Source organism: Ranitomeya imitator, chromosome 7 (genome assembly GCF_032444005.1).
Source record: "Ranitomeya imitator isolate aRanImi1 chromosome 7, aRanImi1.pri, whole genome shotgun sequence".
Classification (NCBI taxonomy): domain Eukaryota; kingdom Metazoa; phylum Chordata; class Amphibia; order Anura; family Dendrobatidae; genus Ranitomeya; species Ranitomeya imitator.
Window position 1 is genome coordinate 194,117,724 of NC_091288.1, and position 27,998 is coordinate 194,145,721.

Genomic DNA, 27,998 nt, shown 5'->3' on the forward strand with positions numbered 1-27,998 from the left:
GCATTTGAGAAATGCTCCTCACTAGTAAGGAGCGAACGTGCTGGGATAAGGTGTTATCTGAGCATGCTCGGATGCGAACCGAGTGTCTACGGCATGCTTGAAAGATGTTTGCGTCCCTGCTGCGGTTGGACAGCAGGGAGTGTGTTTGTTAGGCAATTCCTGCATGTGTTGCAGCTGTCGAAAAGCCATAAGACATGCATTCGCGGGGACTCGGGACATATTTTTCGAGCACGCCAAAGACACTCTTACTAGCACCCGAGCATGCTCAGATAACACCTTATCCCAGCACGTTCGCTCATCGCTATTCCTCACAGGTCTACGGCAGGAATACGAGACACCAGACTGTTAGACATTTTATTTCCCATGTTGAGTTTGCAGCATTCTTTAATAAAATATTGAGAAACTTTGTACAATATACAAAATGTTATCTACACATAGGGGAAGGTGGGCTGCAGAAGGGTTAACAACATGTGAAATTGCCCCATTTATGTAGACCAACACAGATCATTTCTCCTAGTCGGAGGACACTTTGCAGGGCATACAGATTCTGTACATTATGGAACAGGTTTATTTAGTTTTTTAAGAAACTGCATTGCTGGCATATCTATAGAATTGGCTACCAATGTGTGATCAGTGGGCGTCAAAGGCTACGTCAGGAAAGGAGCCAGAGGGAAAGGAATGAGCTGCGGTAACAGCTGGACTCCTGGACAAAACTGCGGAGTTTGGTCATGGTGCTCCCTGCATCTGCAGATTGTATTCCCACTGCTGACCCATTCCTTGTCCATCCTTTAGCTGGGCTTTATTTACCCCCATCCCTTGAGTTTGGACCTTTTAAGACCAAATTCCTGCATAAGTTGCGACTGTCGAACAGCTGCGAGACATATTTCTCAAAGACCCCATTATCACACAAGCATGCTCAGATAACACCTTATCCCAGCACGGTCGCTCATCACTAATAAACCATCAATACCAATCCCTGCCCATTGTCAGGTGTGGCGCTGTTACTTGGAGTGCAGACCCTGTCTTCTGATCGTAGGTAACGTCTTGAGAATGGACAATAGATTATGTTGGGTAACAGCCAGTTTTAAGATTATAGGTCGCCGCTGGCTCCGATGCCAAACATAAATCGATAGCTTCACTTACTGGATTCTTAATGGGTAATATCTTTATTTTTAGAGCTAGTATTTTTTGCAATGACTGAAAGACTTGAAGGAATGAAGCATTATATCGGATTTGATCCCGTGTTAGCAAAACCAAAAAGGAGCAGAATTCTCTCTGTGCTAAATCCCACGTCTGCTTCACATGTTGGAGTCTGCCTCCACTGGAACACCACTTTTTAGTTTTATGGGGATTGTGTTATTATGGCTGTCTAAAAGCAGTCTTGCTGTAATTTGTTGGGCGCCATATCTTAAAAAAGTGAGCCAAGTCCCCTTATCAACACATCTAGTGCAACAGGAGGCAGACTACTCGTTTCAGTGGCTAAGCCAGGCCCCTTTCCACATCTATGGTCAAATGCTTTGCTAGTAAAGAAGCAGTCAGCCCCCTTCTCTGTCTATACATCAGGAGGGGCTGGCTTAGCTGTTGGTGCGAACAGTCAACCGGTTCCCTTCACAAATGGCAAGACTTGATCTGCTGTCCTTCGTCAGACAAACCAGAAGATCTGCTGAAAATGGACCTTGATGCTGTACTTCAGGGGGTATATTTCTCATGTCAAGTATATTAGCAAGTTACAGAATGTGCTAATAAAAAGCAACCCCTTACCCCATCATATATGATCACCCTCCACCTCCTCCGCATAGATTGGCATGCCAGTCTCCCTACATCCAAGATGGCAGCTACAATGGGATAAGGATGAGCGATAAGTCAGAAGCAAGGCTCAACAGGACAGGGAAGGTTTCCACGTTACTGAGGTGGAAGCAGAGTCCGCGAGGACTGGGCTCCAGCACCAATGAGAAAATGATCAAACATAAGGAGAAAAGGCAAAAATAAATAAATCAAGAATCGATAAGCTTACACATTTTATAGCCGAGAATAAGTATGGCTAACCTAAAACATGCAAGCTTATGGAATCTATATCATCTTTGCGTTTTCTCACCATGTTTTTAGTAAAAGTTATGTTTCATCATTTTCTCATTGGTGCTGGAGCCCCGTCCATTTCGGTCCTGGATACCAGTGTGCCGTGTTCCTGACCGAACAATGTTGACCAGGGTTCCGATCGGAGGATTCACACGCCATTGTCCGCCGTGGAAGGTAAGCGGATTACTTTTTTTCCGTCTCCTGCAGATGGCAAGAAGAACAAACAAATCAAGTCAGACATATAGTCATTCACAGCAAGGATCATTAAGCTAGGACTCGCCCATCTTGGATAAATCATACGAAGAGAGCGATCACTGGAGAAGGACAAAATGGTCGGAAGAATAGAAGGAACAAGGCGAAGAGGAAGATCAGCAACGAGATGGCTTGATACTATCAAGATAATGGCATAGACCCTGGTGGAGCTATGTAGGCTTGCACAAGGTCAATCTTCCTACAGATCATTCATCCATCAAGTCGCCATGGCTCAAGATCAAGCTGAAAGTCATTAATAATAGTGGCCACTTTGGATGCAAAAAGACTGGAAACGGCAAGAGGGAACAAGGTTGGGTGAAAATTAGCGTTAAGCGAACATGTTGGGATAAGGTGTTATCTGAGCATGCTCGGGTGCAAAACCAAGTAACTTCAACATACTCGAAAAATATGCTCCAGTCCCTGCGCCTACATGACAGCTGCAACATATGCAGGGATTGCCTAACAAATAGGAAACCCATGCATGTGTTGCAGAAGCCATGCATCCGCAGGGACTAACCTTTCTCAAGCATGCTCAGATAACACCTGATCCCAGCACATTCACTCATCACTAGTGAGGATACATGACAAATGAATAACCAGATTCCGGTGGTGGGATTAGTGTCACTTTGATAACCACCAATTTTAATCTCAATTACTCCCTTTAAGCCACATAAAAAGGGAAGATACTTTGTTTTTATCCCTGACTCCTAGAATGCCCTGTGCAGAGTTTTTCCAACAAAACTTGGTCAATACATAACCAGTTATTAAAAAAGGACATCATGTACATTTAAATTAACAAATACTGAAAATTATGCTACGAAGACAACAGCGCAATAAGTGTAACGATGGGGCCTATACATCGACAAATAAAAAGGAACCAGACAGTTCAGTTGAGGCTTATCACAGCAAATAACCCCGTCGTACACCGGTGGCTTAGTGACCATAGTCCTTATGAATTTCCCAAGTGATGTGACGATTAGAGCCGCTTACAACCAGACAGTTTAATGTGACAACACGGAAAAGCCATTGAATTATTGAAGAGTAAGGAGAGAGCGCACAGGACTTTGTAACAGGATTAGTTCACAGCAAGAGGCTTTCAGAACATGTCTGCAAATATACCCACGGAACAGGAGAAGAGACGGAACTATAGATCACCGGAGAAAAGGAGTTAAAACGACACAAAATCCATTAGTGGATGAGAACTGGAAAAAAAAAAAAAAAAACTGCACTTAGATTGTCAGTGAGGTTGGAAAGTAGGAGAAAGCCCTCGCGCCATGTGCACAGAAAAGAGTCAGGGTCCCGTGCATATAACAACGTGCCACATAACGCATGCGCAGGTCCTCGCCGTGGCCACCGACGTAAACTGGTAGGAAAGTCACCAACGCTGCAACAGATGCCTCCCCGCGACTGGCTTGGAGTATCAGCAGTAGCTCATGCGCCAGTTCCGTAGACATAACCGCCGACTGGCGCCAATGGGCATCAGACTCGCACAAGCCAAAAAAGGACCTGCAAATTGACACTAGACCTTTGCAAAGTAGCAAAAAAAGAACAAAAACAAACATTTGTAAGCTAGTCGAAAAAAGAAAGTAGTTACAGATTAGCCCTTTATGTACTGCATTAGTTTCATATACAGTATAATTCAGAACATATTATATTAGCCCTTTTAAACATGAGCGACAAATTATGAACATCTACCAAAAAAAAAAAAAAAAGTATGGGGGTGGGAGAGATTAGATTAGTGAAGAAATACCGAGGCTTATATTATCTTACTCCAGCAGTGAGCAGGTCTTGGCATACACAATATCGGTACTGTATAGGCGGTCGTCGCCGTTTATAGACATGGCCGTCTGTGAAGTTACGGGCAGGTAACCTGTGGCCACTCAACATTTCTCAGTCTGTACTTGAAATCAAGCTTAGAAGGATCTAAACATTAGGAGAACCAGGTATTCTAGTCCTGACACCGGCATCCAGGCTTCCAAGTGGAAAAACCCCACATTGATTTGTTAGGGCGCTTTCGTATCGTTTCGGGGGTTTACGTCTAAACCCCCTGTTTGTGCCAACAGGGCCATAGACTATAATGGTGACGGGAGAGTGAACGCGCATCATTTTCAGACACTACACGTCTGAGTAGCCGCCTCCAGTAGGCACACACTCCGAATACAATGCACGTCACAGAATACGTTCGCTGTCCCGCCACCATTATAGTCTATGGCCCCGTTGGCGCACACGTCCGGCTCCAACTTTGCGGGGGGTTCAGAAATTAACCCCATCGGGGCCACTGAACGGGTGCCGAAATGCAACGTGAAAGCACCCCTAGTCTGCAAATCTATGTAAGAAATCCAATGATCAGCCGTACTGTGGATTCTGTCATTTACCCGTTTTAATGGTGTCGATTCTTCATAGGATCCATGTTAATAAGTGACCAGTCACTTTACACCAAGCGCATTTAAAATCTTCATATTCATAGTGCATCAGATTAACCTATACAGACTGCATCCATGATCAAATAAACCTGATGAAGCCAGTGTGCTTACTTTGAAAATTCAGGCCTGAAAGGAATATTAATCCTTTTTTCTGAAAGTTGTCACGTCAGTTATTGAAATGACAGTTTCATGGGTCCGGCTGTACTCCTAAAACTCAGGATTAGATAACCATACGGATACAGATCGGAAAAATGTGACTGAGGGAACCATGCCGCTCTTGGGTTGTATGTCAGTGTTACAAATGAACGCCAATCGACTTGCTATATTGTCTAACAAGGCTGATATGGGCAGTTTATCATTCCCATCTCCAAGATCCTATCTCAATATGGAGTACGTGTAATATTAGCAAATATCTCCAATAAATGTAGTGTAGTTCTCCTGATTCGCCAGGTCGCTTACCCCATGTGCAGGGCACTGCAGTAGTTTGGGTATCCACGGTTACAACCATTCATTCATAGTGACAGTTAGTTGTTAGTGGTCATAACCACAGATATCCAAGCTATTGCAATGCCCTGTACAGGCTTTAAGAAACATAGCGAATCAGAAGAACTACACTATTTTTAATTGGAAGTACCGTAATTGCCAATATTATTACACCTACTATATATTGGGAGATGGTAATACCCATTTAAGGCTGCATTGGGTGTACAAAGTCACAGTTTTGACAAAAACTACACCTCAGTCGCAACATGTGAGCACGGCCTTATATGAGCCAATAACAATAGTGAGCATGGGGTGGCAGGGACTGTCATACTTTATTAAAAACCCCATCTGTATGCAAATGCAACCAATTAGTTGTAAGCCTTCATTTATCGTACTGCCAGGAGTATTTATGAATTTCTGTTTAAACACGCTGCCTAAGTTTATAGCAAGAAGAAAACCCACAAAGAAACCCTGCTGCCATAATGAAAACCTAGTTCTCTTTCACAACTGGCTTTTGTTGCCCATAGCAACCAATCAGGCCTCAGCTTTCATCTCTGAAATTGCTCTGCTAAAATGAAAGCCATGCGCTGATTGGTTAATCTAGATAACTGAAACCTTTGTTGCCCATTGCAACCAATCAGCCCTCAGCTTTCATTTTACCTCAGCGGTTTCAAAAATGAAGCCTGCTGTGGGCCTACATAAATAGAGATAAATGAGGCCTACATGCCCACACTGTGCCAATACAAATGTGCTGCTCTATTGTTAACATGTCAAAATGCACCTGAGGTATATTGGACAGCCCTAATTTACTACGGCCATGAGGGACAAGAATGGAAGCTCCATGTTTACTTTTTATATACACTAGCGATTGAGTGTGCGCTATTGGAGCGAGCATGGGGTGTTCGGGTACGCATAGAGTGCCCCACATTTTGCGGCCATTAGACAGCCAATAAACATGTGGCAATTGCCTGCCATACACAAATACAGTAGCCATGTTGGCTACAGCATTACCCGTGTGTGTCAGGCAATCCCAGGGGACTTGGGCACCCGTGATACTCGATGCGTACCTGAGCACCCCATGCTCACTTGAACAGGGAGCACGCTCGATCACTAATGGACACCCATCAAACCTATACAGCGATAGCAGCCATTTTGTTAGTCACTTGATAAACAGTACAAAAAACCCAAAAATAAATACAGTATATATTTTGAGGGTAAAGTATTAGAAGCAGAAGTCTTGGGACTACAACCCTCTTTTTGTAGAAAGTCTTTTACGAGTGAGGAGAATCAAACTAAAGGTTGCACCCCCCCAAATATATATTTTTATGGCTGCAATCTTACCGTCTCTATGGCGTACGTGCGAGGAGCAATTTACTAGATTAATAAAAGGAGCAGAGACGTGAAATAAGCAAAAGACTGGTCTGGAAGAGCACTATACGAGTCCCAAGATGTGCAGTAGATCTAGAGGATCACAACTGGATCTATTCAGTGGTTTTATAGACAGAAGACATGACTTAAATTTTTCTCAAAATTCCCTGCGTCGCCATCTTAAGTGCACAATCTTATATAAAAGACACTTCTAATTTGCCTGTAATAAGTTTTATACTCCATTCCTTACTGAACGTGCAATATGCCAAGACGCAATCTGCTAGAAAGATAATATAATACATTGAAATAGAAGAAAAAAAAAATTTCTATATACAAAATATATTTTTTCTTTGCTAAGGAAGAAGTAGAGTTTCTATGGAAGAAACCTTTTGCAGCAATGGACAAGTGCAGATGTGACATGCTCCACGTTATTCTTGCTGATAAACTATGGGAGGGGGTCGACCAAAGAAGAAATGGCTTTAGGCATATTTAGGTGGAGGACATGACTGGCTAAAAAAAAAATAAAAAAAAAAAATGTAGGCAGAGACTGGAGTTGAATATGGTGGAAAGAGAAAAGACCCCGCAAGACCTATTTAGTGTCAAAGTACAAAGGGTAAGGATGTTACTCAGGTCGGGTCACCCCCCGGCTGTTAATACCGCAAGTGTAGAAAAAGGTTCTAGAATAATGGAAAAGATGATACAAAAGAAAACAACCCAGGAGTAAGGAAGAGACGCATAATAGACCCTCGTCAAAGGTCTTCTTCAAAACAGAGTCCCCATGAATGAAACACTGAAGCTTCCACCACAAGTTCTGTACACGTTCTTCATGGCGGCCCGATAAACGCAGACTTTGTGGTGGCTCGTTACAGTGGAGATTCTCTGCCGGATCTTCGCTTGCTTGGAATAAAATTATATATATATAAAAAAAAAAAATTAAAAAAAACTTCTCCCAAGACTTCACATTCGGGAGCCTCGCTCCTGCAAGATCTGAAAGACAATATTAGGGATAGACTAGTGAAACATGGAGAAGTGGACCAATATGAGGGGAAAAAAACAAAAAACACAAGGAGCTAAAAAACAAACTAGAAACTACAGACAGTCAGGGAACCATCTACGGGTAACGTGCACAAAATGTCTTTCAAGCAGGTGAACCAGCCATATTTTAGATTTTTCAGGAGGAAATGCCAAATGTTTTTTTCCCCCCTGAATGGTTTGGGGCTTTTAGCACTTGACGACCGATTAATTTGAGTGTTTTAGTTGCATCTATCATCTTCTGAGCAGAAAATGCCCGAAGAATTGTCAAGTCACTTCTTTAAACCGCTTGGCGTCTTCAGAAACCTTAAGCTACTAAGATATGCTCAAAAGGATGAACATATGCACAGCAAGAAGATTTGACATAATGCTTAATCTCATTCTTTTAATGGTCTCCAGACAGGTGGGATTAAAAAAAAAAAAAAAAAAAACGACATTGCGTGCACATGGCCCAAGAATAAACACAGCAAGTCTCTCCAGAACTTTAGGCCATTAGCTCAGTCTTGTACTAGGGGAAAAAGTTTAAAAAAAAAAAAAAAAGGGAGTGCTAGTGAGCATGTGCAGCTGCTGCTCCTACAGTTCAGTTTGCACATGCTCACTAACACTCCATTCATATTGTAGAATGACTTCTGGCAATCATACTTTTTCCACTGGTCTTATGGATCTGCGACAAGTCCTTTAAGGATTCTGCTGTGCCAACCACCATGGCTGGGACCAGGCATTGGACAGTAGATCTGGGCCCCAATCCTCATTACAATCCCTCCTGCAGTTGTGTATTACACCCTAGTATGATTTCATCCATGGCTCAGGTGCACGAGCTATAAACATTGCGAATACTCCCTAGACGGTAGAACAGATTACAGGGCAACGATGTAATGACGTAAGCAAAGCGCAGATGACAGGTGCTAAATTGGGGACATCTGCTACATGAGGGTGCACAACAGGCCTCCGGTAGGAGTGACCACTGCACCCGCCAGAAGTCTCCACTCCAGCAGTCATCCCTATATGCACGAGACATCACTCCATAGAAGACCCTACTGTATACAGCTTTATTATTCCCTCCAATGACTACTCAGTATGCAGTAAGCGCCCCCTAGTGGCACCTGCAGGAAGCAAGTATTTAACTGTATGCGGGGGCTTTGTAACTAACACACGCTCCAGTTATCAATTGCAAGGAGGAAACAAAATAAAAGTAGAGTATAGCTTTGAGTTTGCAGGCAGCTTTATTGCTGTGTAATAGATTAGATACACCAATATAATGGATATTTCTGAAAACTTGCCTTCCTGTCATTATGATGCAATATTCCAGGCAAACACTAAACGCTAATAGCCGATTAAAAATACATATAAAATGCATTCATATTTAATAAAAGCGGCCTTGAGGGGAAAAAAAAAAAAAAAAAAAACTGTTTAGTAGTGATGAGCGAATGTGCTGGGATTAGGTGTTATCTGAGCATGCTTCGGCGTGCCTGAAAAAATGTCTGAGTCCCCGCGGCCGCATGTCTCGCTGCTGTTTGACAACCATAACACATGCAGGGATTCCTTGTTCTACAATCCCTACATGTGTTGTGGCTGTCGAAGAGCCGCGAAATAGGCATTTTTCAGGCACAAGAGCATGCTCGGATAACCCCTTGCTCATCACTACTGGTTAGTTTTACGTTTAATGCTCAGGATATAGTCACCCCTTCCCGACTGAGTCTTGACGGCCCCTGAAATCTAGAAGGAACCACTCAGGTCTCAGGAGATGGTGGTTTCTCATTTCTCAGCTGCGATGGTGCAGACCCAGATCAGCTTTGCATGTGTCCTACAATAATGGCCCCAGTGACCAGAAATCCACCGCCAGGTAGACTATAGGACCAGCTCGTAGCCCACGTTGTGTTGGACTGATGCAATGCTAATCATCCGAGTCACAGGTATTAGAGATAATAGTCTCAGTGCTTGCAGGAGCAGCGGTAATCTCCACCAACAGGTGAGCCACTGAGAACAATCCTTTAATACACTTAGTCCTGTAGGCAGATCCAGGTCTATACATAATGACAAAGTGTCGATGGCGGTTTTATACCTCCAAAAGTAATCAGGACCCCTGTAGCCCCCTGTAAATCCAATGCAGCAGACGGAGGCTCACTTCACTCCAATGGTGAAGCATGGGTTTAGAATCTAAAATAAAGGGGGGAATCTACTGGGAGTTTGGTGAAGGATCGGGAGTACAGGGAAGTCAGGAAAGCTAGGGCTCACCAGTAATTTATAACTTAATCTGAGTCATTCATATCGTAATCCGTCTCTTCGTCCTCACTCTGTACCAGCATGCAGCATGCACGAGCAAAGAAAAGGAGCGAAAATGAAAACTCGTAAGTGCAAACAAAAACAGAAAGATGAAAAAGCACAAATGCACCACGCAGAGGAAGCCCTGAGGCTAGCTATGCAGTGAGGGCTATATAGTGGACAGACAGATCCGCATTGACCATTACGTCCCCATAACCGTATGATGGTTGGTTGCAAGCAGTTACCCGTGACAGTCACAGGTGGGTTAATGGGAGCAGGAGGACGTATGCAAGTGCCGCTGTTTGAGATGGATGGTGGCATTTAAACTGCAAAAATCAGGGCTAGCTCCAGTCACTGCTTATTCTACCCCTATGAAGCAGGATCAGCTCCTGAGCCAGCTTCATGCTTTCCTTAATGACTTACAAAGTACATAAGCTAAGGAGTTAAAAATGGTTTCCCCCAAATAAGACATTGAGCTATATCTGCAAGTCAGATAAGCAAAAGGTGGTGGAGCGGATTTGCTGCAGAGACCCTCACCTATCCCATGTAGTCCGTCCACTGAATGGGGGTACTAGATACCTTTTCTCCCAAAAGGCAACCTACACATCATGTGTTATAAAGGTTTTGTGTAATACCCCCTAGAGAGACAAACCTAACTAGGTTTTATATGTGAAACATTATATGCAAGAAAGAATTCTGGATGCCTGATCTAATTGAAGAAACTGGGTGAAGAAAAAAAATATATTATAAATAAAAAAAAGGTCCCATGGTGCTGGATATAAATGGTGTACAGAGCCAGCTGTATTCTGCAGTGGCAGCTCAGTCCCTATTCTAGTGGATGAGAGCCGAGCTGCAGTACCAGGAATGGCCACTACTCGGCGTACAGAGCTGTTCCTTCGCGGCTTTGTGCACCGTTCCCGTCGATCCTCCGCAGAAGCTGCACACGGCTGATCTTCGGGGATGCCGAATGTCAACCACCAGCGATCTGATATATTATTGATCTATACTAAGCGCTGGGCAGCCCCTCTAGTGTGAGATTAACTTTATTGGTAAGCCCAAATGTGCAATTAAGAGTACCCCCCACCCCAAAGGACACAACTTACCTTTGCTTTTTCACTAGGCTCACTAGCAGTGCCGTAAGGTGTATTGTGCAACTCTTTAGAGACCACGCACAAGAACTCTGCTTGATCTTCATTTCCGTAGTTATAGGAAGAACCGATGCTGACGAGCTTCATGAGGAAACAAAATGAAGCGAAAAGAAAAATCAGCCATGAACAAAAACCAAAATCTCTGCAATTAAGACAGTAAATGCAATAACTGTAAGGCTCAGCGACAAGCCCCCCTGCGGGATGCAACATTACACATTTCACTTGATTAGATTGTTTAACGTATAAGGGATGAAGGTATCTGCGCGTAGGACAGGACGGACTTCATGTTTATTCCCACTCAAAATGAAAGGAAGAATGGAGACCCCCCTGTGGCCAATCCGCCTCGGGTCTTTACGTACTGCCTGCAGGGGTGATGTGCAGTCCACATACACGACTGCTGCGGCCCACTACTTACATGCACACACCGTACGTGCCGCCATCACCTCGGGGGTACGGCATTGCTGCAGAGAGACCCCCAGTGCGGCAGATCCAGGTATCGAGTACCTATGCATCTTCTACCAATTCCTCATCTTTGCACATTTTCTGGCATATTTTTTAAGCTTTATTTTTCTCTATTGCGTAAATTAGGCGAGTGCTTTTCCAAATGGATTTTTGCAAAACTCAGATCCAGAAATAATTTGGTTTTTATTCACTTGCACAGCAGAATATCAATTAAAGGGTTAGTCTCAGTGTGACGAGATTATAGTGATCAAAGCCACCCCAAAAACCAGCATTTATAAACTGTGGGATCCTAAGGGTCAGATGTTTACCCCCTAGCGTCCCCCGCCCGAGACATGAAGTATTACGTGGCGACCATTTGTTTGTCCTATGTGGTAGACAAATGGGCAGGTCCGACGTGTCTACCTCCGAGGGCAAACCCAAATCCCCATGATATCCACACATCCCAATAGGGCTGTCTATAGCTTATTTACCCACTAGAGAGGTGAGCAACAATTTTTGGAATATAATCGGACAAGTCTGAGCTGGGAGACCAGAAAAAATAAAGTAAAAAAGGAAAGGGAAGGCAGATACAAACTTAAAAGGAACATTAAATACTTTAAACAAGGTAACCAAGTAAGTAGGCAATGTACAAGGATTTACATATCCAAGTAAGCAAAAGATCAGCCGAGAAGAAGACGCCATAGCCGAGCCCCAAATTAGGCAATCAGTGGGTTCAGCGGGACAGACGGTGGGCGGTATATTCCCGTGGTGCTGTATGCAAGGCCATGCATGTGTATATGTAGCAGAAAGGAAATATTGAGGAGGTGGAAAGGTGGGGGAAATAGTGCGCAGAATGGGACACACCTCGCCGCTGCATTTCTGGAGGCTGGTCTCCTCCACTTTCACTTCCCTTGAAACAATGAGAAGAAACTCTGACTGGTGATCCCGCCCGCATCCATACATGGAACCTACGCTGACAAACTGCAACCAGAGTAAAGGCACAGTCACGACGCTGGACGATGCGTGTCGGCAGTATATAGTGCTAGCTGACGTCTTATGCCATTTATCGGCACTTATGGTGCTGCTCAGATTCATGTTACCGACACAGATCTAGGAGTGATGCCAACTAAAGCAATTCCCCTGCAGTCAGTCTACCGAGAAGGATGCACGACTGAGCGCATGGTCACTACCACATCTCTACACTGGTGCATCTTCTAGACCAGCTTACCTGCTCGAATTTCCAGCCGTCTGACATTGTGGAAACCATTTGGGTGAGCTCTTCCTCCTGACATTGAAGTACTCTGTAAACATGTTTAATCGGCACCTTTAACAGAAAAAGGAAAAAAAAAAAAAAAAAATGTAAATTCGACATGAATTGTGAATGTGCGGCTACGTAGTCTGGACCGCCTCCTTCCCAGTATTATATAGCATTAAGGTGGGCGGTCCAGACTACAGCAAGAAGAACACCAATCTGAAAAGCTGAAAGTACTTGTGTAAAGTCAGGTTCATGCGCTTGTGATACACGGTCACCGACCTGAAATCGCTGCCTCACATATGGCCGGGTATTGCCATCGGAGAACAGACAACGCGTGAACCCGGCCTTACAGAAATTATGCAATACATGGGTTAATATCCTGACGATTTGTTGGATTTTTGAGAAGGACTGCAGAGGTGAGAGGCAAGTGGTCCATGCCAAACTATCTAAAGTCTTAAAGAGCCCATAGAGATTGGATATAGGTTGGTAGATTGCACGCATGAATGCACGCATGAATGGCCAATATGGACCAAAATGTGTAATGGCACCTGATGAAGGAGGAATTCTTCCTGGGAATGTTTAAGGAATGATCATATCCACCTAAATAAAATCAAATCCAAACCTTTAAACTTAATCCATTACCCGATATAGAAGAAAAAACAAAACACTATTTTATAGCACGGCTGACTAGTCTAAATATTAATACATTTTATAAAAGTCAGCTTAAATAATTAAATTTTACCCACCGAGCCATCATTCTGGTTGAGATTGTCCATCTTTATCAGTTCGGTATAGACATGAATGGGCACTTCTGTGTAGTGCTGAGGGGAGAGGCTCCTGCTGCAGCTAGTTTTACATAGCAAGGAGGAATGGGAGAGGGCCTGTTTCATGGGTTACGAAACCTTAATATAATTTTAGTATTAATTGCAATATGAGAAAGTAAAACCAGAAGAAAGCAGGGAATTATAGGGGGGCTGGTATATTTTGGTGCATTTTTTGTTTAGTGGGGGGGGGGGGGGATGAATAGGATTATACTACTAGACTCAAACCATTGACTGGTAGACCATGGTTTCTTCAATAAAGCAGCCATCGCTCTCCAATTTGGAAGGCACCCTTTAAAGATCATCCCCTTCAAAGTAAATCATTTTTCCTAAACGTCTGCATCACTGTTCCTCACTTAGATAGCAGGGTGTTAGTGCGCAACATCTGTGTATACAGATTATTCCGCCTTTGTAGAATTAAGGGGATCAATGCACACCGGCATCATGTCCTACACCAGGGCTTTTCTCTGACCCTCACTTAGCACTAATTAGCTTATGAGCTTTCCTGGCCAGGAATCCGGAGCTTACTCTCCATGTAACGTCTGCAGACTTTCCTTCCTTCTGATGATTCCACACCATAAGGACCCTCCTCCATGATACACAGAGGCTGAGAAATACCGGCGAGATCCGAGACTCATTATCTGGGTGACGTAAATTATCTCAGCTCAATGAGTGTTTGGTCTGTTCTGGCGGAGATAACACATACTGAGGGCACTTTGTTAGTGTTGTCCGGTATCTGCGGCAGCGGACGACTTCCTTTTATGGAACGTTTTGTGCATTTTCCTTCCCGGGGTTTACTGAAATGCCAGCAGCCGTAGAACAAATTGTTGATGCTACAAGTCAAAGCGCCAAAAACAGTGAAGGGGCTGGAGAGGGGAAAGTCACACGGCAGATGGGGCCTCGCACCACTCGGAGAACAGGAACATTTATATTACAAGAGTTATTGATGTTATTATCCATCCAAAATATCAAACGTAAACGTGCGCATACATCAAAATGTACGCTGGTCCATATTGGAGGGTGGATTGTGGCAATGGTAGTAAAGACAATTCTGGAACGGCCAACAGAGGCGGTCCGGGGGCACGCGCCCACAGAGGCGGTCCGGGGGCACGCGCCCACAGAGGCGGTCCGGGGGGCACGCGCCCACAGAGGCGGTTTGTAAAAAAAAAAAAAAAAAAAAAAAAAAAAAACACCCCAGAATTACTTTTTTTTGGTCGCCGCAACATTGCATTAAAATGCAACAGGAGATCAAGGGATCATGCCATTTTGATATGGATACGATTAAAAACTTTAGCTCGGCACCCAGGTTGATGGAATAGCTTGGGCCTGTTTGTTGGGCTCTCCATGCATGTGTCACACAGCCGTGACACCCGATTATCAGGAGCGCTCCTGGTATCCGGGTTCCCCATGCAGCTATTCGGGAAGTGCTATAGCCATTCAGAAAAGCACTTAACCGAAGCAATTTGATCAACCCTATTTAGCACACAAAAAAGTAATCCCTCATCCAGCCTCAGCCCAGTTACGAAAAGTGAAGGCTCAGAAAATGACTTTCTTTATTAAAATTAAAAAAAAAAAAAAAAAGAACCTATGTGTTTGGTAAAAACGAAAAAAGGTCTGTGGTGTGAAGGGGGTTAAAGTCCATCAGCAGCAATCACATGGACACCTATCTGTCCTAGCAGTATCTCCGCTCAGGACTGACCCATATCCCCATCTGACCTTACACTTAATACAAACGTCACCGCAGGACCTAAATACATTCCCCGATGCACTGCGCTTACTGTCGGCTTATCCCAAGTCCAGGAGTAACGATTAGTCAAAAGGACAGTCACTAAAGGAAAATGTGGCCAGACAAGTAAGACTGGCAGATCCTCGTGTGTAGTGAAGTCTTACAATTTCCAGGCTAGGGCTGCAGGTCTGCACAACAGAGAAGTAGTAGCCATTAAAGGAGGTATTTCACAACTCCAAGATCCTATCCCGATGTGTAGTAGATGCTATATCAGAAAATACCTCCAATTAGAAATATAGTATAGTTCTTCTGATTCACTATATCACTTACCCCATGTGCAGGGCATTGCAGTAGCTTCGGTATCCATGGTTATGACCACTAACAACTAACTGTCACTATATCAGTGATCATAACCATGGATACCCAAGCTACTGCAATGCCCTGCACATGGGGTAAGTGACAGATAATCAGAAGAACTATACTATAATTCTAATCGGATGTATTTGCTATTACTACAACTACTACATATCGGGGTAGGATCTTGGAGATTGGTATACCCCTTCTAAACAGACTGTAGGAGATGAGGAAACCAAGGCTGTATTTTTAGGCTCAGTTCAGAGTTTGAGCACCATGCTTGCCATGAAATAATTTTATTATACATACAAAGTTTCCTCGTTTCTGCACCACTCGCATAAGGCCAAACGTGTCCCAGTTAGGCTGAGATATAGAATAACACATATACAATAGAAATGCATCCTTTACCAAACCGCGGTTAGGCTTTAACAGGGGTAGTCTCAACAAGACCACCCCTGTACACAGGCAAAAATCATGGTAAAAGGGGATTGGGAACCAAGACCATTATATGACCCCAGGGAAGGGGGCCAGATTCAGAAAAGGGCTGCAGCCTCCGATGAGACTGTCACTAATGGTGGACTCATTCTCGTAAGAGTTACCGAGGGAGACTACTAAGAATTGCCTTACCTGTGAGGTTTTACTGTCCCTTTCCCTTATTCTATCCTTAACCAATTTAATTAATGATGTGATATTGTAGAACTCTGCTTCTTCGAGGACACCTGCAAAAGGAGAGAAAAACAATTTAAACAATGCCAAAAAGTATGTGAAAAGTTGCAGACGTCATGTTGAAAGTGCGGTCAGGGGTGAAATCCTGCCAGGTTTCATGAGATTATAGCAAGATGTGAGTGATCAGCTCCTCCGTCATGTCACCAGAGTCGCTCCAAAACAGTCACACCTTAACCACCAGAACAAACAGGTTCTCCGACTACTAGAGATCTGCAATGATTGCTCTTGGTGGCAGTCTACAACTCATCTACATAGATGGCTAGAGCCCATGTAGTCCTGCCTCATCCGAATAAAGGTACCGTCATATTTAGCGACGCTGCAGCGATCTAGACAATGATCCCGATTGCTGCAGCGTCGCTGGGTGGTCGCTGGAGAGCTGTCACACAGACAGCTCTCCAGCGACCAACTATTCGAAGTCCCCTGGTAACCAGGGTAAACATCGGGTTACTAAGCGCAGGGCCGCGCTTAGTAACCCGATGTTTACCCTGGTTACCAACGTAAACGTAAAAAAAACCAAACACTACATACTTACATTCCGGTGTCTGTTCCCCGCTCTGCTTCACTGCACTGACTGTGAGCGCCGGCCGGAAAGCAGAGCGGTGACGTCACCACTGTGCTTTCCGGCTGGCCGGCGCTCACAGTCAGTGCAGAGAAGCACAGCGGGGAACAGACACCGGAATGTAAGTATGTAGTGTTTTTTTTTTTTTTTTTACGTTTACGTTGGTAACCAGGGTAAACATCGGGTTACTAAGCGCGGCCTTGCGCTTAGTAACCATATGTTTACCCTGGTTACCAGTGAAGACATCGCTGAATCTGCGTCACACGCCGATTCAGCGATGTCTGCGGGAGATCCAGCGACGAAATAAAGTTCTGGACTTTCTGCTCCGACCAACGATGGCACAGCAGGATCCAGATCGCTGCTGCGTGTCAAACACAACGATATCGCTAGCCAGGACGCTGCAACGTCACGGATCGCTAGCGATATCATTCAGTGTGAAGGTACCTTAAGACGCTGATGAGTGCCATCCATCAAAGCGGCAGATAACGCAGATCATTTTTATGGGTGTGTGCATGAACTCTCCGGATAGGTCATCAATAATCAGGTCGGTGGAGGAGCCGTCCCCAGGTACTGAGGCAAATCCCCCAGTTTCCACAATAGGAGCCGAGCTGCCGCACATGAGAACGGCCTCTACACAAAGTACAGAGCTGCGGTGTGGGGCCAAAAGTAGCTACTCGATAGGGGTCCATCACCGATCTGATATGGTAGGCCATTTGCGTGTCAAGAAGGTAGCAGTACTAGCCATCTGGTGGCCCGATGAGCCGCATTCGGCTTTCATTGTAAGCGCAGTGCACACTCACCTTCTTCCGCTAGGTCTTTATTGATGACTAGTTTCCCATGCCTCAAATAATTCAATACTGGACCAAAGTACGTGGGGTCTCGGTCTATTAAATAGGCACCGGTTTCATCCTGAAAAAGCAGAACACACAAGACGTCAGCCAGTCACATCATAAATGGGGGGAGTAAGACAAAGGAAGCATTAGGGAGGTCTGCATCCATAGCACCCCTAGATGCCCCGGCTCCCGTCACCAGTAGGGTTACCTACGCCACCCCGAGTCTGAACGTGAAGATTTACATAATAGAAAAATCTATTCAGACAATGCAAATCTGCACGTTTCCAGCCTCATTGAATAATGAATACGAGGAAGCTTAGTATCACTGAATGGAAACATTTGCAAGACGAGAAAGCGGCCGGTGTCAGTGGTGGCTCCATATACGACACAGGCTCATCCTGACCAAGCATAGAAGGGCAGTGATGACCATTCATAGGCAGAACCTTCCCAAAAAAGACCCGTATCTGCTCAGCTCCTGATCAGTGTATCCCCGACACAACTAGTAATCCCCCCAATGCCTGGAGCAGCTCACTACAGCTGTGCGACTATGGGACATATTGATTAAAGCTCCGGCATCATTTCATTACACTCCAGCATCCATTCTCCTGGACAGAACGATCCGTAATGCCCGGTAATCAGTCTATTCACACATTTCCAGGAATTACAGGAGGAATCATATTATACAGCTTGGGTATACTAGTCTTTTTTCCATTAAAAAAAAAAAAAAAAAAAACTTAAAGAAAAAAGCAGAACGGTCATTCCGGAACCTGGGACAGCTGGGTAACAACACCTTCCGACTATCTAATAGAGGCCAATTTTCCCAGAAGCAAATAACGGCTTTAAAAAAAATGGACATACAATAAGTCTCCTAAAATGATAAATACAAATTTAAGAAAAAAAAAAAAAAGTGACATCCAGAATAAACCCCCTAATCAGAGACCGACATCTAGCAGCGTGATACATCATCAATGATAAGTTCAGAGATCGCAGGACACATCTAACGGACCCCTGGATATCTGATTTTATCTTGTGCCCATCTTCACTCACACAATATACATTTACATACTTGGCATTATACGAGAACGTTCGCTCATCACTGCGAGTGTCTCCGGCGTGATCGAATATTATGTTCAGGTCCTCGCAGCTGCATGTATGACAACTAACATGCAATCCAGGCATATGTTGGGGCTGTGTAACAGCTGTCAATCATGCTCATATTCGAGCACACTGAAGATACTGATAACACCGGAGCATGCTCAGATAACACTTTATCAGAACATTCACTCATCACCAATACTTACCCTATAGCCATACATGTAACCTGCCAGGAAATTAGTGCAGGAGAACAGATGCCATCATGTAATTATTTTAATTTAGCGGCTGCTAACATCTTGCTGAGGGCATCTAAATAACTCACGAATTCCCAAGATGCGGCGTTTCCCCCGTGTACCTTGTAGACACTTAGAGATGAATGATTATGTGAGTAGAAGCCTGACAAACACCCATCTCGTGCAGCGTTCACCAGCTGAGCCGAGTGGATTCACCTCCCCGCCAAGTTTTACTAAATCCGTTAGTTTATATAAAAATGTTAAAAAAAAAAGTTCTGTATCCGGAAAACACTACAGATGCAATCATATAACACTAGAAGGAGTTTGAACCTAAGGGAAAGGCCCACTAAAGCTATAGAAGAAGCACATGCTGCCTTCAGAGCAGCAGCATATCAGGCATCTGGATAACCCCCTAGGTCGCAAAATTAAATATTAAGCATCGGTGAACACTACACTGGATGCACAATTCTTAAGCGAGTGAGTATTATGATCATCTCATTTTTATGCAGATTATCCACACTCTGCGCTGTAAAAACGTATTGGATGAAGCAGATCAGGTGATGTGTATTTGTATGATGAGGAGGGCGAGGTCCAAGGATTCAGCGCCCTTTATCAAGACGTGCAGGATTATTAGGCAGCTGGTTTCCCTCTGGCAAAGTGGGATAAAACAAAAAATAATAATAATCTATTTTTATATAGCGCTAACATATTCCACAGCGCTTTACATTTTGCACACATTATCATCACTGTCCCCAATGGAGCTCACAATCTAAAATCCCTATCAGTATGTCTTTGGAATGTGGGAGGAAACCGGAGTGCCCGGAGGAAACCCACGCAAACACGGAGAGAACATACAAACGCTTTGCAGATGTTGTCCTGGGTGGGGTTTGAACCCAGGACTCCAGCGCTGCAAGGCTGCTGTGCTAACCACTGCGCCACCGTGCCGCCCAAAAAAAAAAAGGTAACACTCTGAAAAGTCAAACTGTACAAGTCTTGGAGGCAGCAATAAGGAAAATGCTTTAATATTGAGGTGCAATCACAGAACCATCAAGAGTTTTGCCACAAATAGTCGCAAAAAAAGGTGTTGAGAAAAAAAAAGCTGCACAATAACTGCCAAATATATGAGAAGCAAAATGTGGTGAGGACAGGAAGCCATTGTCCTCCAGGGCTGTCATATTCCAGAATTGCAACCTCCATAGAGCCCAGAAGTGCAAGATGCTCAGAGACATGGCCGAGGTAAGGAAGGAAGAAACCGGACCACCACTGAGCAAGACACAGAAGTACAAGGTGCTCAGAGACACGGCCGAGGTAAGGAAGGAAGAAACCGGACCACCACTGAGCAAGACACAGAAGTACAAGGTGCTCAGAGACACGGCCGAGGTAAGGAAGGAAGAAGCCGGACCACCACTGAGCAAGACACAGAAGTACAAGGTGCTCAGAGACACGGCCGAGGTAAGGAAGGAAGAAGCCGGACCACCACTGAGCAAGACACAGAAGTACAAGGTGCTCAGAGACATGGCCGAGGTAAGGAAGGAAGAAACCGGACCACCACTGAGCAAGACACAGAAGTACAAGGTGCTCAGAGACATGGCCGAGGTAAGGAAGACAGAAACCCGACCACCACTGAGCAAGACACAGAAGTACAAGGTGCTCAGAGACATGGCCGAGGTAAGGAAGACAGAAACCGGACCACCACTGAACAGGACAGAAGGCAAAACGTCAAGAATTGGCCCAAAAATATATGAAGACAGATTTTTCAAAAGTTTTATGGACTGATGTGAGCAACTCTTGAAGGACCAGATGGATGGGCCCCGAGGCTGGATCAGTAACGGCACAGACCTCCACTTCCACTCAAACTCCAGCAACATGGAGGTGGGTACTGATATGGGCTGGTATTAGTAAAGATGAGCTAGTTGGACCTTTTTGGGATGAAAATAGACTCAAGACCGAATCCCAAACCTACTGCCAGTTTTTGGAAGACATTTTCTTCAAGCAGTGGTACAGAGGAAAGTCTGCATCTATTAAGAAAGTCATGAACTTTCTTCAGGACAACGCTCTATCGTAGTATCGAAGTCTCCAGTGCTCGACTACCAGTAAAAGCCTTAACGATGAAAACAATAATGACATGGCCCCTTCCTCACCGGACCTAAACCCTACTGAGAACTTGTGGGCCGTTCTTACACCGGAGATTTACAATGATGGAAAAAACACAGTCACCTCTCCGCTCAGTGTCTGGGAGGCCGTGGTTGGTGCTGCCCCAAAAAGTAGATGAAATTGTAATTAAAACAAATAATGGAGATGGACAATTTGCACTTTTCATTTAGTTGCCCAATAATTCTGCATACAGATTCCCTCAAAACAAAACCTCACTTTTACTTTCTAAAATAATCAGTTTACTCTATTTAGTGGAATGGAAACCCCCTTTAAGGACATGAGGCAGCCCACTAGTTGAAGACTTATGTACCCACTAGAGTACTGTCATTAGGGGTCTACTTTATGGACAAATACTAAAATGGATGAGGTTGGATGGGCCATTTACTATCTGTCCCAGACCGATAGTGTGCCATGTGTTCCTGCACATCCTACAAGGGTATGTCCCCTTTGCCAAGCCATCAACTCCTTCTATAACTTTAATATGACCCAATATAACTAATACTCTGGGACTATGGTCATTGACGGCCATAATTAGAGATACGGTAGGCTCTCCACAAAGTGTATTTTAGTGCTTGCATTCCATATGACAGCTGTGAGCATTGTATACGCTCACAACTGGATATGGAAACAGCACTGGATATAAAGATCCTTTTTCGGCTTTGTGCCAGCGCCCACTGAAAAGGCAAATCAATCGAGCCAATTTGCCTTTACACAAAAAAAAGGAGACGATCCAAAAATACTGAATATGCAATCAAAGCAGCACATCAAATATATCTGCACGTTGGAAAGATGCAAAAAGGAGACTCTCGTCTTTGCATATCTAAACTAACATTTCCCAATGCAGACAAACATTTCCATCCTACATGTAAAAGACTTGACTGCTTCATTATGAAGATTCAGGAGTCTCCAGACTCGCCGATGGCGGACAATGTGACAAATTCTCATGCAGACCTACATGCTGGGTAGGTAAGGCCCACTAAAGCTGCAAAACGAAGCTCGGAAGCAGCATCTCAGCTGATTGGTTGAGAAGTAGCACTTAGTAGACCCCACAACCAGATGTGCAGCTTCAATCCTCTGGATATCTGGAGCGGCTTCTTGAAGGCCTAGACCAGGGGTGATCAAATATGAGCCAGCTCTTTAGAGCGTTACCACCATAAATTGCCCCAAAAAAGCAGCCAGTGTCAAACAATTCACAAAAAACGCTGCATTTCCACACGTGCACTCATGTACACTATATGCACAGAAGGAATATTGATCAGGATAAATTATTCACGTGCACTTTGTGTTAAGAGGCTAATGGCTTGTAAGAAAGCTGTGTATTGTCCAAATATCGCATTCCCAGACTAGTCATCATACGCCCACCTCATGCCTCCGAACCCATCCCCGGATTATACTTTATTTTTAACTAGCTGAAGAGCACGGCGTTGCCTGGGCATAGTAAATATCTGTGGTTAGTTATAGCCCCTCACGCCTCTCATTTTAACCTCACATTTTCACCTTGGTATATACAGGTTTGTCATCTCCCTTATATATAGTATACACCTGTATGTCATCTCCTGTATATAGTATATACCTGTATGTCATCTCCCCTGTAAATAGTATATACCTGCTGTATGTCATCTCCTCCTCCTGTATATTGTATATACCTATGTGTCATCTCCTCCTGTATATAGTATATACCTCTATGTCATCTCTTCTGTATATACTATATACCTGTATGTCATCTCCTATATATAGTATATACCTGTATGTCATCTCCTGTATTTAGTATATACCTGTAAGTCAACTCCTCCTGTATATAGTATATACCTGTGTCATCTCCTCTTGTATATAGTATATACCCGTGTCATCTCCTCCTGTATATAGTATATACCCGTGTCATCTCCTCCTGTATATAGTATATACCTGTGTCAACTGCTCCTGTATATAGTATATACCTGCGTATCATCTCCTCCTGTATATAGTATATACCGGTGTGTCATCTCCCCTGTATACAAATATTTACTGTATGTCATCTGCTCCTGAATATAGTATATACCTGTATGTCCTCTCCTGCTGTACATAGTATATATGTGTGTCATCTCCTCTGTATATAGTATATATCTGTATGTCGTCTCCTCCTGTATTAGACCACGTTCACACGTTATTTGCTCAGTATTTTTACCTCCGTATTTGTAAGCTAAATTGGCAGCCTGATAAATCCCCAGACAACAGGAAGCCCTCCCCCCTGGCAGTATATATTAGCTCACACATACACATAATAGACAGGTCATGTGACTGACAGCTGCCGGATTTCCTATATGGTACATTTGTTGCTCTTGTAGTTTGCCTGCTTATCAGATTTTTATTCTTGAAGGATAATACCAGACTTGTGTGTGTTTTAGGGCGAGTTTCATGTGGCAAGTTGTGTGTATTGATTTGCGTGTGGCGACATGCATGTAGCGACTTTTGTGAGATGAGTTGTGTGGCAACATGCGTGTAGCAACTTTTTGTGCGTCGAGTTGCATGTGACAGGTTAGTGTAGCAAGTTTTGTGCAGCAAGTTTTGCGCATGGCGAGTTTTGCACGTGGCGAGTTTTATGTGTGGTGCGTTTTGAGTATGTGCAAGTTTTGTGTGAGGCAACTTTTGTGCATGTGGCAATTTTTCCACGTGTGCAAGTTTTGCATGAGGCGAGTTTTCCATGTGGCGAGTTTTGCATGAGCCTAGTTTTGCATGTCGCAAGTTTTGAGCGCCGACTTTTATGTGGCGAGGTTGGTGTATGTGTGGTGAAATGTGTGCTGAGGGTGGTATATGTGTTCAAGCACGTGGTAGTGTGTGGCGCATTTTCTGTGTGTTCATATCCCCGTGTGTGGTGAGCATCCCATGTCGGGGCCCCACCTTAGCAACTGTACGGTATATACTCTTTGGCGCCATCGCTCTCACTCTAAGTCCCCCTTGTTCACATCTGGCAGCTGTCAATTTGCCTCCAACACTTTTCCCACATTATGTAGATAGGGGCAAAATTGGTGAATTGGAACGCGCAAGGTCAAAATTTTGTCTCACAACATAGCCTATGACTCTCAGGGTCCAGACGTGTGACTGTGCAAAATTTTGTGGCTGTAGCTGCGACGGTGCAGATGCCAATCCCGGACATGCATACATACACACACTAGATTCCAACTCTTAAACGCACTCAGGTCTTCACTTTCTGGTTAAACAAATTGCAAACGCTCAGTATGTCAGAAAAGAATCCACATGTGGACTACCATCCAGGTCCTAATGTTCTACATACAGAAAAGAAAAACTATGTTCGAGTCCCTGCATGTGTTGTGGGTGTCTAACAGCCGAGAGACATGTAGCCGGGCACGCCGAAGACACCATTAACACATGAGCATACTCAGATAACACCTTATCCCACCATGTTCACTCATCACCAATTACTACGTACCATGCCATGTGTATGGGAGTGTGCATGATGTCAGATATCAGGGAAGACGGAGGCTCGGGCTGGTGGATTTCAATCACTTGCAATCAAAGGAGCAGAAGTTGGGCATGCAAATCCTGTGCTCCATTCAAGATAAAATATAGGGAACAGGTTATTATTTTGGAAGCATGCTCACGTGGCTGAGCATGTATGTCTACGGGGAAAGGGGTGTCGTCAGGAGAAATCGCCATCAGGCAAACACATCGACGCTATAGGGCCACATCTGCGTTCTGAGGTCCTGGTACAATTCTCATACATATCTATGAGGATGTGGTCATCAGGTCAGAACCGGCCCGTGGTCAGACAGAAAACCACATGAGTTATAGGGTTATGTAAAGCAGAAAGCGGCTATCATTTCCTAATGGGGGTATATGGAAGAGGGGACTTGAAGGGGGTGTTCAATACTTTATATTAATGGGGCACGACACCTAGTATCCCCACCGATCACTTGCTGTGAGCTTCAGAAGTGGTCAGATGTATAAAGTTGTGACCTCCGTACACCTTTTAGTACTCAACCCAGGTAGAGAACATCAGCTCCTATTCAAATACATGGGACCTGACATCTGGACTTACCTGTGAGCAGCCATTAAAGGGTACAAGCCCACTTCCTAACACCGTCAGGGGGTGATGGAGATTACTCCCAGATACCAAGCAGTCTGGGCACCTCCCCAACTTATCAAGTTCCTCCCATCCTGCAGGCATTGTATAGGACTATCACATTTCTGCTGAGAACAGACCGGGTTAAGGGGGAGATTAGCACTATAGCCTGGTGCTGAACGTTGGGGCACCATGGTCGTCATGTCCACACACAGCCATAGTATGTTACCGTATAGAAGGCTGATCTAACAAGCTTTTACAGGTACACAACTTCAGTGGCGGAGTCTTAGTTTTGTTTGCTGGAGTTCGATATGTGGGGGATTAATAAATTAATGGCAATGATCCATACACTGATTTTACCTATGAATTTGGGCTCCACGTCCGTCCTGGCTTTTATACAGATGCGCCTTCTGGGAGGTGAATGGAAGATCCTTAATCCTGGAGTCTATTACTGAGCAGACCTGGTGTATTTCTAGAGTTGTGCTCGCTTCCTTTTATATCAGGGGGTCTCTGCATTCCACATAAAGGCCGCTGCCGCCAGTGAGAGCCCTCGTTATACATGGGAGATACAAGGGTTTGTTTTTGTTCTTTTAAATCAGGGGTCCCCAACAGGTCAGGTTTTCAGGATTTCCTTTGCATTGCACAGGTGATGCAATTATTACCTGGGCAAGACTAAGGAAATCCTGAAAACATGACATGTTGGTGGGCCTTGAGGACTGGAGTTGGGGACCCCTGATTTAAATAACCTTGGAGGACCCAGAACAGCTTTCATCTCATCAATTCTCTGAAATATTTACTCCAGAGACATGGTAGACTCTGCAAAACTAAAGCTGGTGTAGTGCTGCATCCCCCAGAAGTGATCACGTCCCACCCAGGCACCTCAGTTAGTGGAGACGACGGAAGCTGCGGCCCTGGAACAAAGCAGGGCTGAAGCAACACTGCTACATTATATACCAATCCCTCTGCTCTCTCCAAAAGCCAAGGAAAATACTTGGATGAAAACTCCTACCACCCATAAAGGCTGGAATCATTGCCACCAGAAATGCCCGGCCCCACTCCAGTCACTTCCACTCGTTTACAGATGTGGGGACCCCCAGAAAGACACCTGCAGTAGAATAAACAATCTGGACGCCTTTAAGGAAAATTTACTTGGTTACTGCAGATATTTAGGGGCTAAAAAAAAAATTATATACATATTTTTTGCATTTCGGTTCTTCCAAAACCTTGGCACCGTTCAGCATTTCCAGGCTTTGTTTCTCTGCACATTCAACTTTGATGGCGCATGGTCAAATCAGCTGAGCTCAGAATATAATAAAATATATATATATATATACATTTTAACTCTCCAGTCAGATTGAGCTCACTGACAGATTCTCATTCAACTCATTCTGAAATCCAATTGCTAAATATTTGACACTCAAGTACATATATTTGAGTATGAAAATGCTTAAGGACAATCCCTTTAAGACGTGGAGGGTACTTTTTGGTGCCCAGGACAACAAGTGTAAATTAGAACCACGCCACCCCATGCAGCTCTCAAAAGCAGCACAAATATTGGTACAGCTACAGAAGGCAGCCCCCCCCCTGTCCCAGTACAGAGGGAGACCCCCTCCCCCCACACATATATCCCCCCCTCCTGGCATAGAGGGAGACCCCCTACACACACCTCCCCTCAGGGCACAGAGGGAGACCCCCTCCCCCGGCATAGAGGAAGACCCCCTACACACACCCACCCTCCGGTCACAGAGGGAGACCCCCTCCCCCCACACATATATCCCCCCCTCCTGGCATAGAGGGAGACCCCCTACACACACCTCCCCTCAGGGCACAGAGGGAGAACCCCTCCCCCGGCATAGAAGAAGACCCCCTACACACACCCACCCTCCGGTCACAGAGGGAGACCCCCTCCCCCACCAGAGGTCGACCCCCTACACACACATCCCCCAACACAGAGGTCGACCCCCAATTCCCCCACACATACATCCCCCCACATACACCTCCCTTCCCAACACACATCCCCCCTCCCAGCACAGATGGAGACCCCCTCCCCCACACATCCCCCCCCCCTCCTGGCACAGAGGGTGACCCCTCCTCCCCCCACACACATCCCCCACCACGGAGGTAGACGCCCCCTATACCCCCTTCCCCCCCTTCGAAGCTTTACTACTACTCCCAACAGCAGCCAATAATGGGAGTAGCACTTGCAGACATGCTGATGCTTGCAGTCCCCCATAGTGCCCCCTGCCGAGCACCAACCTTATCAGAGTCCAGGTCCGGATCCGCCTGACACAGTCGGTACAGGAAGGATTTGGGGTCTCTGCACAGGGTCTGCCGTGTGGTCAGGAAACACGTCCCCCCGACATTTAGCCGGACCCACTTAGACACTCCGCCCGGCGTGCTGCCCCTCTCCCCGGGGGTGGTCACTGCCGCACACCGCCGACACAGCGCCGCCCCGGAGCCGTTCACCTCGCAACTATTCTCCGCCATCTCCGTCACCAGCCTGCCACTGACAGCCCCGGAAGTGTCCGGCCTTTAATAGCTTCCCCCCTCCTTCGGGCTGGGCGCGCTGTTGACGCTGCACCGGAAGTGGTAGTGACGTCAGCACAGGGAGGGGACGGAATACAGCGGTGCACTGACCGGAAGTAAGCATTGGAACGCATTATTTCTAATGAAGCGTGCTCTAAAAAGATGTCCGCT

At 45.0% G+C, this 27,998-nt stretch overlaps 1 protein-coding gene across 2 annotated transcripts; it reads right to left on the bottom strand.

The window, feature by feature from the left end:
* Positions 1–340: 340 nt before the first annotated feature.
* Positions 341–27,833, bottom strand: LOC138645197 (BTB/POZ domain-containing protein KCTD5). 2 transcript variants are annotated; one of them, XM_069734304.1, is made up of 7 exons: positions 27,558–27,833; positions 17,727–17,835; positions 16,269–16,360; positions 12,714–12,809; positions 12,350–12,466; positions 11,000–11,125; positions 6,821–7,589 (listed from the first exon to the last, which is right to left on the bottom strand). In XM_069734304.1, exons 1-7 carry the CDS (start codon positions 27,786–27,788, stop codon positions 7,560–7,562), a joined length of 801 nt encoding a protein of 266 aa, XP_069590405.1. In that variant the 5' UTR covers positions 27,789–27,833; the 3' UTR covers positions 6,821–7,559. The 2 variants fall into 2 exon arrangements, with proteins under 2 accessions (XP_069590406.1, XP_069590405.1); XM_069734305.1 differs by lacking the exon at positions 12,350–12,466 and having other exon boundaries at positions 341–7,589; positions 27,558–27,830.
* Positions 27,834–27,998: the final 165 nt, after the last annotated feature.

Bases quoted from the DNA above. Each gene is read 5' to 3' on its own strand.
- LOC138645197 (XM_069734304.1), bottom strand. From the start codon at position 27,788: ATGGCGGAGAATAGTTGCGAGGTGAACGGCTCCGGGGCGGCGCTGTGT. The intron at 17,836-27,557 runs GTTGGTGCTCGG...CTGCTTTTTCAG, and splicing joins CGGACCTGGACTCTGATAAG to GATGAAACCGGTGCCTATTT. The intron at 12,467-12,713 runs GTAAGCTGGTCT...CTCTGGTTGCAG, and splicing joins ACGGCTGGAAATTCGAGCAG to TTTGTCAGCGTAGGTTCCAT.